The 15,528-nt window shown below is 40.0% G+C and overlaps 1 protein-coding gene across 1 annotated transcript in view; it reads right to left on the bottom strand.

Annotated features, from left to right (window-relative positions):
- The window catches only part of syt9a (synaptotagmin IXa), a 111,014-nt gene that overhangs the window by 12,904 nt on the left and 82,582 nt on the right, over window positions 1-15,528 (bottom strand). The window contains exons 4-5 of the mRNA XM_062026782.1: window positions 2,149-2,269; window positions 1,893-2,064 (exon numbers count right to left, since the gene is read on the bottom strand). Coding sequence (XP_061882766.1) covers window positions 1,893-2,064; window positions 2,149-2,269 — 293 coding nt within the window. The remainder of the gene's footprint in view (window positions 1-1,892; window positions 2,065-2,148; window positions 2,270-15,528) is intronic.

The following is a 15,528-nucleotide window of genomic DNA, read 5'->3' as shown; positions in this document are numbered from 1 at the left end:
ACAGCAACAAACATGTCAGAGGTCATGTCCAACATGTCAAAGGTACATTATAAAATGTAACCTTAAACGAGCAACAATTATGCATATTTATCCGGGAGTCTTGAAACCAATTTCCTTGACCCAGCAACACACAAAGAAGTTTTAGACCTCCATGCCTTTCCAAGTTTCCATCTTTTTTGTCGTGTACAATGGCGTCTGGAGCACAATAGTTTGATATGTCTGGGAACGCAACTGACGTATAATCGTTGATATCACTCGACAAATCTTATTTTGATAAAGCAAAGGGATCCATTCCAATGGGTAGTTAAATTTTTTGCTCGTATCTGCTTTTTGCAGGAAGATTTAAGCCTATTTTGTACTAGAATAGTTCAAGCCAAGATGGCTGTTGTACAGCCAGCAGTGCCCGGTCAACCACCACTGCTTTTCACTTCCGGGAAGAAGTCACGTGACGGAATACAAGCAATAGAGGGGTTCAGATTTTTTCAAAAAGTGCATTGTCGGAATCCATTTTGAATCCATTAGCTGAGTTGGTCCTTTGTGAAACACTCGTAGCAAACGTGTTTAAGAAATACAAATAATATCAAACAAACGTTTAATGAAGTGATCACTGCAAACTCATGCATTCTTCGACTCTGCTCCCTTGCACTGGAGTGTGAGCTGCATGATTTTATTCATCGCTGTTTCCACAAATCTTGCACTCTTCCGCCCTTTTTGATAACCTCCCGAGGAAGTCTGAAGAAACATTTATCCTTTTTGCGATTTAAACAATTCGTACGAAAAAAACACTAAATGGCTAAATGGCACCTGTACCCATTGAGAACAGAGCTAGCTTGACCACCACCAATATTCATTAGGCGGGACGTGAACCGGATGTGACATTAGTAACATCCCAACAATACAAAGTGTAATTTTTTTAGAAATGTCCTTTAATGTTATTTGTATGGTTTACTCATCTTTAGTATAAATGCAACCATCCATTTTCTACCGCTTGTCTGCTTGTTGTGGGGTGCTGGAGCCTATCCCAGCTGCACAAGTGGCCACCTCATTGCAGGGACAACACAGATAGACAAACAACATTCACACTCACATTCACACACTAGGGCCAATTTAGGAGTTGTGAGGAAGCCGGAGTGCCTGGAGGGAACCCACGCAGTCACGGGGAGAACATGTAAACTCCACACAGAAAGACTCAGAGCCTGGGGATCAAACCCAGGACCTTCTTATTGTGAGCCATGTGCTGCCCTAGTATAAATGTATTTACCAGAAAGTTTTTTTTACCTCATGTGAAGGCTGAGTCATTTTAATATTTTACTTGCAGCAGTACATGTGTACTTTAATGTGGCTGAATAAACCATATTTCGAACATTTTTGCGTGCCATGTTGGTCAGGTGCTTTTCTCTAAATGTGTTTATTAATTACTTTTTCCTTAGCAAAATTTCCTTTTTAAAATCGGAGTGAAAATCACAGAAATGTATTGCAACTTTCTCTTTATGCTGCAATTTTGTTGCAACAAACACCTAAAAAAAACTTTCCATTGCAATTTTTAAGAAGAACTTCTGAAATTTCAGGCATTTCAAAAAAGGCCTGCAAGATCTTGGGGGACTGGAAAACTGTTAAAGATGCAAATATAGCATATTTTGTCACATTTGTTGGAAACATGTGCTTTTTGGGGTCAGTGTTATTAAAACACTTGAAATACTAATTACAAATTCAGAAAATCTCCATGAGATGTAATGTTATTGAAAAAAATAAGCCTCAAAACATTGCAACTTCTGATGCATGTTTTTGAAAATGCAGCTGCGAAATCAGAAATTGAAAGCCCACGAACTCCTGGAGGGACTGATAGATGATTAACAGTTGGGTGTGACAGAGTTAGGACAGAGCTTTCGAACCGGTCATAATCCATGACTGCAACCAACAGGCTGATCTGCTCTATGGTCTCTGGTTGGACATCAAAAACAATGGCTTCGTTATAGACCGGATTCAAAGTGTTCCGCTTTGTAGAGGTCTTCCTTTTCTTCAACCTGCGACCGTCACACATGAGAGAAACTTTGACGTATGGATCTACAAGGGTTGGAAAGGAAGGAGAAAATGTCAAACACTAATCAGAGCCGCGTAGTCGGTAAACAGAAATGTACTTTTAATTACCAGATGCCCCTGTGATATCCATGGCCTTCAGGTTGCGAGCTTTTATCATTGTGATGGTCAGCCTCCCTGCAGTTGGTAGGTAACACAGAGAAAACATCAGGTCGCCCAGGTCCACGTTATCCTGGAAGATAGAACACTTACATATTAAATTGCATTAATGTTTTATATGACCACTTTTATGACATGAGCAAAGTATGCCGGGCGATGTCTAGAAATGTGTTTTAATTAAAGCACACTCTTGTTTCTCCACAGATGGAGACTTATGTTTGAGTGCAGAAAGGCAGAAGCACACTCATCACATATCGCTCCTAAAATAACTCCAGGCAAGGGGTGAGAAGCAGCACACACACACATCTGCTGAAGATCTCAGACACTAGAATCTAATTGAGTTTAATCAGCGTGGGACTTTTCAAAATAAGTATTTTTGTTGTTGTTATTGCTGTTGTTAAATGATGCCGTCAATTTGTGTGGCTCAGTTTAAAAGAATAGTCCGTGTTGCATGCTGTGAAGGTGGGTGTTTAAAAGGAGCTATACTGAGATGCAGCTCAGTCAAGCGTGACAAGGGGTTTGATTCCCAGCGAAGGCATAACTGTGCTTAATCACATGGCCACTGCACCTGCAGAAATCTTCTTTGATAAAATAAACATAGAAGTAAGAAGAGAGAGAGGAACCAGTGCTCCACAATCCTTTTCAGAAGTAATGATCATACATTTTGCAGGACCGTATACTGATTATTGGCTTTAAATGAAAACATTTGACTACAGAATTGTAATGCAGTACACAACACAATATGTTGTTGTCGTTGTTTTCGTGAAATCAAATGACATATCTAAAAAAAATATAAAATATCTTCTGTTATTTGCTAACTTGCACAACCTTTGGGCGACTTTTTCCCAGTGTGTCTCTGTCTTGGCTGTATCTTTCTAAATCATGTGTGTGTGTGCGTGCGTGCATGCATAAGTAAGAGTGTGTGTAAGTGTATGCGTGTGTGTAAGAGTGACCGGAGGGAAAAAAAATTGCAGGAAAGTCATTTGGAGCCACTTGTTGGTGTCCTCGCATACAAAGACACTGAATATAATAATACTAACTCATTGAAGTCCTATTTATTTTTTTTTAAACTGTTCATATTTCTAACAACCTTAGAGATACCAAAAATAATGTAAAACCGCATTTAAAATAAATAATATCTTATAATTCCACTTTCATGTGTCACTTTCAGCAAAGAAATACCAATTTTAAAAAACACAAAATCATCTTAAATCTAAATTTTCAACTCATCCACAAACTGTGCGGTACTATTTAACAGTCTGTGCAGTACATTGTTCCCTAAAGCAGTGTTTTTCAACCTTTTTTGAGTCAAGGCACATTTTTTGCGTTGAAAAAATCCAGAGGCACATCACCAGCATAAATCATTAAAAAACTAAACTCAGTTGACAGTAAAAAGTCGGTGTCGCAATTGTTGGGTATGACTTTAAACCAGTGACGTGCAGTCAGGGGAGGCAGGTGAGGCGGGGCCTCACGTGCCATCATGGAAAGAAAAAAAATGTAAAAAGAAAAAAAAATTATGAAATTGTTATATGTATCCAGTGATTATACTATAAAGTTATTTTCCATTTAACTTCACCAGTTTTAGATTACTTTTATACAAAATCGCTGAATTTTCACATTTGCCGTTCAAATACTGAGAAGAGACTTGCGGTGAGTCCAGCCAGTTGAGCCTCGCCATGAATTGCGCAATGACTCGGCTAACTGCTGGCCTGCTGTGCAGTGAGACCGTACTGCTATAAGAATTATATTATAAATGTCCATAGTTTAGTTAGGTGAGGTATATAATGTACAGTGTATTTTGTCAACAACAGTATGTGTGTAACGTATTTCTTGTGCTGAGCAATCATAAAATGGCTGCAAAAGACGCACTGGGTGAGGCTCGCAGTAATCCCGCCTCCTGGTGGTAGAGGGCGGTAGTGATCCCAGATGTCATTCTTGCGACTACTCGGCTGCAGGAAAAGTGACAACAAGCAGCAACAGTTAGCAGCGATCGTTTATTTTTTTCCTCTCGCCTGAACTTTTAACATGGAGGATTACATATCTAAAATAAAACAGTTTTCTAAACTGGACTTTCAATCGAAGCAGGAGGTAATAATTAAAGGATCATCTCCATCGAGACAGAGAGACTTTTAAAACTGAAGGAAGATAAGGAAGACTTCTATAAACAAGTTATCGATGCTTTTGTTCAAAAGGAGCAGCGCAAGGACTTTATTTATAAGTAAAGGTAAGACCATAATAAGTTTTTTTTTTATTAAATGTGCTTTTTTGTGTGCTACAGTTTGTATGTGTAAAGTTAAAGTACCAATGATTGTCACACACACTAGGTGTGGTGAAATTTGTCCTCTGCATTTGACCCATCCCCTTGGGATGGGGAGCAGTGGGCAGCAGTGGCGCCGCGCCCGGGAATCATTTTTGGTGATTTAACCCCTAATTCCAACCCTTGGTGCTTAGTGCCAAGCAGGGAAGAATGCTGGTATGGGCTTTTAAACATAACCCGTTAACTGTTGCCAATCAAATGGTGAATAAGATACTCTTTAGGGTTCATATGTTTGTAAATCTGACTGTGATAAAGTCAGTGCCTCACCAGCCATGAATCTCACCGCACGTCACTGCTTTAAACCATAACCAACCATGCATCACCATAGCTCTTGTCTCAAAGTAGGTGTACTGTCATGACCTGTCACATCATGCCCTGACTTATTTTGACTTTTTTGCTGTTTTCCTTTGTGTAGTGTTTTAGTTCTTGTCTTGCGCTCCTATTTTGGTGGCTTTTTCTCTTTTTTTGGTATTTTCCTGTAGCAGTTTCATGTCTTCTTTTGAGCGATATTTCTCGCATCTACTTAGTTTTAGCAATCAAAAATATTCCAGTTGTTTTTATCCTTCTTTGTGTGGACATTGTTGATTGTCATGTCATGTTCGGTCGGATGTACATTGTGGACACCGTCTTTGCTCCACAGTAAGTCTTTGCTGTCGTCCAGCATTCTGATTTTGTTTACTTTGTAGCCAGTTCAGTTTTAGTTTCGTTATGCATAACCTTCCCTAAGCTTCAATGCCTCTTCTTAGGTGCACTCACCTTTTGTTTATTTTTGGTTTAAGCATTAGACACCTTTTTACCTGCACACTGCCTCCAGCTGTTTCCGACATCTACAAAGCAATGAGCAACCTGCTGCCACCTACTGATATGGAAGAGTATTACACGGTTACTCTGCCGAGCTCTAGACAGCACCAACACCCAACAATAACACATCATTTGCAGACTGTAATTACTGGTTTGCAAAACATATTTTTAACCCAAATAGGTGAAATTAGATAATCTCACACGGCACACCAGACTGTATCTCACGGCACACTAGTGTGCTGCGGCACAGTGGTTGAAAAACACTGCCCTAAAGCATTCAGCTTTAATTGTCTTTAATTTTCTAAATATATATTTTAGGGCTGTCAAAAATAACAAGTTAACTCATGTGTTTAATCACAAAAAATATTGCATTAATCATGTATATACACATATTAAACAGTTAATTTTGAATGTGTTGCGTTCAAGTGAGATATTTTAAAAAATATTCCTGGGTGACTAACAATAAAATTGCATTTGTGTCCAAATATCGGTGTCTTTTTTAAGGTATTTTAAATTAATAAATGCAAGTATAACATATAATTAATCATTTTGAAAATTATCATTTGACCGTACTTATATTTTCATTTTAATAATATACAATTAAAAATATACTGAATACTTTCTTACTATACTTGTAAGAAACTGTTATGCAGTCCCCATCTATGTATATCACACAATCTGCTCTTGCAACAAGTTAAATCTGGCAATGAACGTGACAATCTGGACAGTTTCATTAAAAACCACGATGCAGTGATTACAGCACACTCTAACGTATTCAAATGCAAGAGGCACATTAGCCAATGGCTGCAACATATTCTCCCACTGAGACATTCAGTATTGTATTTGCACAGATCGTTGGCTTTTGCGACAAGGCAAACTGTGCACAGTCTGTGTCTGTGTGCTTGAGTTAGGCTCCCAGGAATGCAAAGAAAACCACATCCACATGTCAACAGACCATGCCGGTCTGCCAATCATGCTGTGACCTATGTCATTTTATTACAGCTCAATTGCACTGATTAATTTGGGGACTCTGCCCTATAAACCCAAAAACAATCAGCTGGGACTCCAAACACAAATCAATATTGGCAAAATCAATAAAGCCTCAATCAGAGTAACTGACAAAACATATCAATTGAATTTCATCAGCTTTCTCTGCCTTCGAATCAAACAGCAGTTACGAGGATCCTGTTGTGATATTGGCATCATGCAGTACAATGAAACAATTTCAGGAAGACAAATGTAGCTGCCACGGAAAATCCATCTGTTCTTGTTTTTATTGAAGTCCAATTGTGCCTCCTTTTCTTAAAGGCCTACTGAAACCCACTACTACCGACCACGCAGTCTGAAAGTTGATATACCCATGATGAAATCTTAACATTGCAACACATGCCAATACGGCCGGGTTAACTTATAAAGTGCAATTTTAAATTTCCCGCTAAACTTCCGGTTGAAAACGCCTTTGGATGATGACGTATGCGTGTGACGTAGCCAGGGAAACAGGAGTATCGGTAGCCCATTGAAGCCAATACAAAAAGCTCGGTTTTCATCTCAAAATTCCACAGTATTCTGGACATCTGTGTTGGTGAATCTTTTGCAATTTGTTTAATGAACAATGGAGACTGCAAAGAAGAAAGTTGTAGGTAGGATCGGTGTATTAGCGGCTGGCTGTAGCAACACAACAAGGAGGACTTACTTGGATAGCAGACGCGCTAGCCAACGCTAGCCGCCAACCGCATCTGTGATCGGGTGAAGTCCTTCGTCGCGCCGTCGATCGCTGGAACGCAGGTGAGCACGGATGTTGGTGAGCAGATGAGGGCTGGCTGGCATAGGTGGAGCGCTAATGTTTTATCATAGCTCTGTGAGGTCCGGTTGCTAAGTTGCTAAGTTAGCTTCAGCGTCGTTAGCAACAGCATTAAGCTTTGCCAGGCTGAAAATTATTAACCGTGTAGTTACATGTACATGGTTTAATAGTATTGTTGATCTTCTGTCTATCCTTCCAGTCAGTGGTTTATTTCTTTTGTTTCTATCTGCATTTGAGCCAGATGCTATCACGTTAGCTCAGCAGCTAAAGAGCTTCGCCGATGTATTGTCGTGGAGATAAAAGTCACTGTGAATGTCCATTTCGCGTTCTCGACTCTCATTTTCAAGAGGATATAGTATCCGAGGTGGTTTAAAATACAAATCTGTGATCCACAATAGAAAAAGGGGAGAGTGTGGAATCCAATGAGCCAGCTTGTACCTAAGTTACGGTCAGAGCGAAAAAATATATGTTTTGCACTGCATTCTAGTCCGTCACTCTAATGTTCCTCATCCACAAATCTTTCATCCTCGCTCAAATTAATGGGGTAATCGTCGCTTTCTCGGTACGAATCGCTCTAGCTGCGTTGAAAACAATAGGAAAATATGAGGAAGCGAACAACTGACTACGTCACGCTACTTCCGGTAGGGGCAAGGCTTTTTTTTATCAGAGACCAAAAGTTGCGAACTTTATCGTCGTTGTTCTCTACTAAATCCTTTCAGCAAAAATATGGCAATATCGCGAAATGATCAAGTATGACACATAGAATGGATCTGCTATCCCCGTTTAAAAACAAAAAAATCATTTCAGTAGGCCTTTAATGTGCGCACACTGATGCACACACTGTAGTAGGTCTACGATAGGCACAAACACTTGTGAAAAGACATTATTATCAGGCAATACATTTAGACAAAGATGCACTCAACAGTAAAAACTAATTATTAGGAATTTGGGATTTGGGCACTTAATTCTTTATATTTAAAGGCACCGATCAAATTCCGCCGGTACTACCTCGTATTTATAAATGGTTGATTTATATAGGCTACAGGCATGTGATTTTTCCGTCTAAAGTCGGAATTCCGTCTTTTTTAATCTCGGGAAAAAAAAAAATTATCTTCCGTTTTTCCGGTTTTTTTTCCGACCCTAAACCAAGATTCGAGACATAGTTTATATTACGCCGTAGTTGATTGGTCGATATGTTCCTTGTGACCAATCAGGACATCTGTTATGAATGATGACGTTAATAACGTCATCATACCGCCATTTTCCATATGTAAACAATGTCGGTTCTCGAGAGAAAGGACGCTTTACGAGTAAAATAATTTGATAAACATGTCAAAAATAAGTTTCGATGGGACTGGATGGAAAGGGAAATCAATGATACTGTTGGGAAGAAGGAAGTTACGACTTTGTTCGGTGATTTTATTCGGAAAATCGATCGTCCCGGAAAGGTTTTGTGCACGTGGTGTCATGATAATATTGACTATGGATCACAAGGTTTCAAGGCTTTGGAAGTACATGCGAAACGCCAAAAACATATGAAACAACTTGAAGCAAGGAAAACTAACTTTTCACTAGCTGGTACTTTTGGATGTCAACCGAAAGTGACATGGAGAGGAAAGATCCACCCACAACCCACTTCAGTTTCAGACAGGGTTGTTAACAATGAGGTAAGCTAAAAAATATTTGCTTGCGAAATACGCATGTTTGTTTTAAATATTAACCAATTATTGTCACGTGGGGGTCGCATATTTGTGCGGGATCGTTCCTCCAATGCAACACGGACCACTCCGGACGAAAACGTAAAGGTAGGAGATGATTTATTAATTATAAATCATACAATAAAACAAGACAGAAAACAAACAAAAGAAAAGCGTGCCGAACGCACGGGAAGCTAAGGCTAACACTTAGCACAAGAGTCTGGAACATGAAATACAAAAAACGTGACTGTTGCTTACCGCAAACAGAGAGAACAGGACGAGTGAACAAAAAGGCAGGTTTAAATAGTGTCAGTGATGGCAAACAGGTGCGCGTCGGGAACACATGTGGCAGGTGAAAATAATAAGTAACCATGGTGACGAAACAAACTCATAGGTGCACAAGCAATAACAAAAGGAGTCCAAAACTAACAGAAAACACAAAAACATGATCCGGCCCACGGATCATGACAGTTATTGCTTTGCGAAATATAAATGGGTTTTTCTAAAAATAAAAAGCCACGTGAAAATATATTATGAAATTACAGAAATTCAAAAAATCCCATTATTGACCTTGTTGGGTACTGTGGCAAGGGGAAGGGCAGGCCTCGGCAGCTTTCCAAAGCCACGTTGGGACCGGGCCCGTGGCAAGGAGAAGCGCCAACTGGTCCAAGAGGAGATCCGTGCAGAGGTGGAGGAAGAACGTTGCTGCCGGATGGTCAGCATGTCCAAACAAGGGGCGTGGACAAGGTGGGAGCATGCAGAACCTCGAAAACTCACCTGGGCAGAGCTCTGGAGAGCTGAACCTCTGCGCACAAAATTCCTCATACAGTCTGTGTACGAAGTCCTCCCATGCCCCGCCAACCTGCACATCTGGGGCTTAGCAGACACTCCGGAGTGCAAACTGTGCCAGAGGAGGGGCACCTTGGAGCACATCCTGAGCTGTTGCCCAAAGGCACTAGGGGAGGGGCGGTATCGCTGGCGCCACGACCAAGTTTTAAAAGCCCTGGCGGATTCTATCTGCGCAGCGATACAAAACAGCAAGTCCCAGGCCGCCCCGAAGCAGTCAATCACCTTCATCAGAGCAGGACAGAAGGCAAGCCGCCAGCCCAACTTCTCAGGAGGGCTCCTGGCCACCGCTCGTCACTGGCAGCTCCATGTTGACCTGGGAAGGCAACTCAAGTTCCCGGCCAATATCGCTTCCACGTCACTCCGCCGAGACATGGTGTTAACATCGAAGTCAACCAAGCAAGTGGTGCTACTGGAGCTGACTGTCCCCTGGGAGGAGCGAATTGACGAAGCAAATGAGCGAAAGAGGGCCAAATACGCAGAGCTCACTGTAGAGTGTCGGAGTAACGGCTGGAGAGCCCGCTGTGAACCAGTCGAGATTGGGTGCAGAGGTTTTGCTGGTCACTCACTACAGCGTGTGTTCAGAATCCTTGGCATTAGAGGACTGCAGTCGAGAAAAGCCACCAAGAACATCCTAGAGGCCGCAGAAAAGGCCTCCCGGTGGCTGTGGATCCGTAGGGGGGATCCGTGGTGCGCTACTTGGACACAGGCCGGGGTCTGATCACCCCCGGCTGGGTCGCCCGGGCGAGGGTGTCTGATGATTAAAGACCCGAAACACCCTATGACCCCGGGTTTATCACTGATGGCGTGTCCAAGCATCACCGTGAGGTGTATTCAAGTTCAATCCAGTTAACAATTTATTTGAAATAAATTTGGATATAATACTATTTTGTAATATTAAGTTCTTATGTAGTCTCTTGAAAATATTGTCAGTGGTGTAACAATCTTGAAGGTAAATATTTTCACACTTGTTTCATGCAATATGTCAGTGTCCTCACATTATTATTATTTCCTATTTTCAAATATGAGTAAACAATACTAAACATGTTTAATTATTTTCATAAATGTATATCCTATTTTGGCGAAAAGAATGAAATGTTTACATTTGGTATTTTGTTATATTTATCCAAAAATCCAAAAAAGAAGCTACAAAAGCAGAGACCAAAAGGAAAATGCAGGCTGCTCAGAAATTTGCAAGGAAGGCTCATGTTAGGGCTGGGCTCTCCGAGAAAGCTAATGTGTGAAGTGAACTGAAGTAATGTGGTAATACTGTAAATAAACTGTAGATAATATCACTGATCAATGTGACACCTGTGGATGTGAAATGAACACAAGATGTAAATATTAGTGACTAAATACTGTTGGGACTGAACCATATACAGTGATTCATTACTATAATTGGGTTATGTATGTTCTATTAATGATGTTTTCATGTCTTTAAACACTAAAATATTTTCTTCAAATGGTGCTGTCTTTGTTAATTTTAGCATGTTAAATTGGTGAAAAACCAGAAGCTTCTGGACCTGGCTGGGGGCCTTCGTCCCCCAGACCCCCAGAAATGTTTTCAGTCTTTTTCATTGTGGTCAAATCACATGCCTGAGGCTAGTAAGGTAAAGTTTTGTACCTGACAAGTTTCGGCTATCTTGCTTCTGCAGCCTTCATCAGAGTTGAAGGCTGAAGGATTGTTCCATCTAGGGATGGAACAATCCATATAACACGTCACAGATGACGTCACGCTAACGTCACGTGACACCTCTGATGAAGGCTGCAGAAGCAAGATAGCCGAAACTTTTCAGGTACAAAACTTTACCTTACTAGCCTATATAAATCAACCATTTATAAATACACATTAGTAGGCTAAATGAACCTCTTCAACATACTACCTGGTATTGATTCACGTAATATCAAACTTGTGCCATCACATCCGGAGGCAGACTAAACACTGCTCAAACGCTTGATGAGGAAAAACATTACTCAAGCAGCACTCAGAGCGGACTCAGCCAAACTGCCTCTAGGAAGGTTCTTCTCAAACACTGTTTCCATGAATTCTCAAATATTTCGTTTTTTCCAAGTGTCCATGCACCCCCCCTGTCCTCCAACACACACACACACACACACACACACACACACACACACACACACACACACACACACACACACACACACATACAAATCAGTCAAGCCCTCCTTAGACCCCTACACGGAAAACATCCAAGTCCCTGTCTTTAATCTAGTTTGCAGTTTCATACTGTTTATTATTTTTTACAAACTTGACTTCAAAATGCAAAGCTAAAAGAAGTGGACAGACTTATTTACAGAGGAAGATACAGTAGCCGGACTTCCAAGCGGCGAGGCGAGCTGCTCACATGGACTTCGACCTTGTAGTTTGAATTGAAATGTCAAATTAAGGACGAGTGAAACAAAGGTAAATCACATCAATTGCTCACTATTTACTTTGTTACATGCTGTGAAAGTAGTCAGTGGCACACCATTTGTGTAGTGATTAGTCTCAACCCGAGTGAACCAAACACCAATGCTAACAGGCTAACGCTAAATCTGATGTGTTTATAAAGTACCAATGATTGTCACACACACACTAGGTGCGGTAAAATTATCCTCTGCATTTGACCCATCACCCATGATCACCCACTGGGAGGTGAGGGGAGCAGTGAGCAGCAGTGGTGGCCACGCCCGGGGATAATTTGTGGTGATTTAACCCCCATTTCCAACCCTTGATGCTAAGTGTCAAGCAGGGAAGTAATGGGTCCCATTTTTATAGTCACTAGGCTAGAGTGTCCGCCCTGAGATCGGTAGGTTGGAGTTCAAATCCCAGCCGAGTCATACCAAAGACTATAAAAATGGGACCCATAACCTCCCTGCTTGGCACTCAGCAACAAAGGGTTGGAGTTGGGGGTTAAATCACCAAAATGCTTCCTGGGCGCGGCGCCGCTGCTGCCCACTGCTCCCCAAGCGGATGGGACAAATGCAGAGGACAAATTTCACCACATCTAGTGTGTGTGTGACAATCATTGGTACTTTAATCTTTAATCTTTGGTATGACTCGGGGTTTGAACTCACGACCTACCGTTATGTGAGATAAACACTGACATTATTTATATATTATTTACATCTGGAATGGCCCATGAGGTATCACCTGACCCTCATTAACTCGTCATTTACAGAGGGAACGACTCTCTGACTCTTGGACGCTGTGGATAAAAGCCCGGCTGACTTTTTAGATAAAATATGACACATTTTGTTTTTGAATGATACTGTTTTGTATATTATTGCTTTGTATTTCATTTACTTATACATTAGTAGAAGAAATATGACCTAATATTGTCTGTTTATTTACATGGTTTCAGTGCAGAAATATACTGTACCACTCATCCATACGTCATCAGCCTCATTTGTATAACTTACTCTGAACTGGGAAATTTGGTAGAAACACAAACCACACATTTTAAAGGAATATATAGTTCCGAGAACTAAAGGTTCCAGGACCTTAAAGTTCCTCAACTTTTGGTGGAAAAATGCCTCCAACGTCTTTTCCCATTTAAAAACGACATACCCCAATCTAAACGTAGATGAACACATTACTATCTGAGCAACTAAGTTATTAAATTGTGCACATTGAACCTACATGCTCTACTCTCTTAGTGTCTCTCAGAATGATTGGTCTTTTCTCAGAGGAAAAAAAAAAAGATGGACCACAGAACAGAGCAACAGAACACTGTCCACCAGGAATGACAAATAAAATTAACCGATTGTCACACACTTTTCATTTAATAAATCTTGATGTGCTCTAATACAAACCGATATTTAAAAAAAATAAAGGCTTAGTCAATGGATAAAATACTAGGTCTAAAAACAATATCAGTAAATAATGCAAAATAGTACATTTTTTAACAGTGTATCTTTTTATCTGTTAAAAAAAACCAGATCAAAAGTTTTTAAGTGTTTGTGTATATGTAGTTTTTGAGTACTTATACTTAAGTTTTGATAAAGTCATTATCAAATACATTTTGGTTCCATTTGCTTTACATAAAATTAATTAAGTTAAATAAAATGTAGGGAGTGTTTCTTACTTTTTTGTATTTGCATCTGAAGCAGCACAATCTAAAATGTACTAAATCTAAAACGTATTTTGGTTGATCAACTGTGGGTGGAAGTTAGGAAGGGGTTTGTGCCATCATGGACCCTCTTCTCCCCGCAGCTGGCCAATTTTTGCTTGTGAGAACTGTTCTCATATGCCCCCTTTTTCTTCATTGTGTAAAGTTGCTGTTTGCAGTGCGGTGAAGTTGGTAGAGTGGCCGTGCCAGCAATCGGAGGGTTGCTGATTACTGGGGTTCAATCCCCACCTTCTACCATCCTAGTCACGTCCGTTGTGTCCTTGGGCAAGACACTTCACCCTTGCTCCTGATTGCTGCTGGTTAGCGCCTTGCATGGCAGCTCCCGCCATCAATGTGTGAATGTGGACATAATGTCAAAGTGCTTTGAGTACCTTGAAGGTAGAAATGCGTTATACAAGTATAACCCATTTATTTATTTATTTATAGTGTTTGAACAAGCCACAATTGTTATAAACCAGCCACCCTTTTCCTTGTCCGACACGATTGCAAGCTAGGAGGAGTCAGACACACTGCTTCAGCAATAGAACGTTACAAAAAAGTTAAAAATGGTTTTATTTTACTCACCAATTTAACTGCAACGCAGTAACAATATCATCCATTTTTAAAGTAATGTTGTTAATTAAAATATTAACAACATTACTGAATTAAAATATTAACAACATTACTTTAAAAATGGATGATATTGTTACTGCTGTGATTGACAGCTATAAACCCCAATCATTGCATTCCGCTATCAATATGGGGCCCTAAAATGGGTGGGGCCCCTGGGCTTTAGCCTGTGCATTATGGCGGCCTTGCAACCGACATAACGCAAGACTACATTCCAAGTTTAATACTTGAAAAATGAGTCTCAGAAATTTTATTATTAAACAACTAGACACACAATATTAACAAAAATTGGTACTTTAAGTAACAAATTCCAGGTACCAGGATTAGTACCGTATCTGTTCAAATGTAAAAGGTATCCATCCCTAATCGGAATATATCATGCATCAAAAAAGTCAGATTTAGCATCCGATATAAACATTCTATTCCAGGCTCTGCTCCAGCAATTCTGTCCAGCAGCAACCACAGCCAGTGGGCCGAGCCCACGTGATCACAACAGCTGGGTGCTAGCAGTAAGTATTAATACTTGTTGCATATGTTGAGTTGAGTTTGAGTTTGAGTTTATTTCGAACATGCAAGCATACAACATGATACATCACAATTTCCAGTTTCTCTTTTCAATACGTTCGAAAAGGAGTAGGAAGAAGCAGAGCTTATCTAATCCTACCCCTTTTCTTTTACATAACAGTTGCTAAAACTTTTGTTCACTTCCTGTTCTCAATTTATCCACAATATACTCCATAAGTAATCACAATAAAAATAAATAAATAAATAATAATTGGTGAAGTAAGTTACATTTCATATGATGAGATAAGTAAAATTATTTTGAGAGTTAAAGAATGGATGAATTAAATAAATTCAGAATGTTTATCATGGTTCTTCTTCTTTGTACTTTGTAAACACTTTAAGTTTGAAGAGTTTCTTGAAGTGGATCATATTAGTACATTGTTTGATTGTTTTGCTTAATCTATTCCATAATTTAATTCCACATACTGATATACTGAAGGTCTTAAGTGTTGTACGTGCGTACAAATGTTTTAAATTACATTTCTCTCTAAGATTATATTTCTCCTCTTTTTTTAAGAAGAATTGTTGTATATTCTTGGGGCTCGGAGCAAAACGTTTAGGGAA

Source organism: Entelurus aequoreus, linkage group LG02 (assembly GCF_033978785.1).
Source record: "Entelurus aequoreus isolate RoL-2023_Sb linkage group LG02, RoL_Eaeq_v1.1, whole genome shotgun sequence".
Taxonomy (NCBI): Eukaryota; Metazoa; Chordata; class Actinopteri; order Syngnathiformes; family Syngnathidae; genus Entelurus; species Entelurus aequoreus.
Note: the sequence above shows the minus strand (reverse complement) of the source record. Positions and strands in the feature narration are given on the sequence as shown.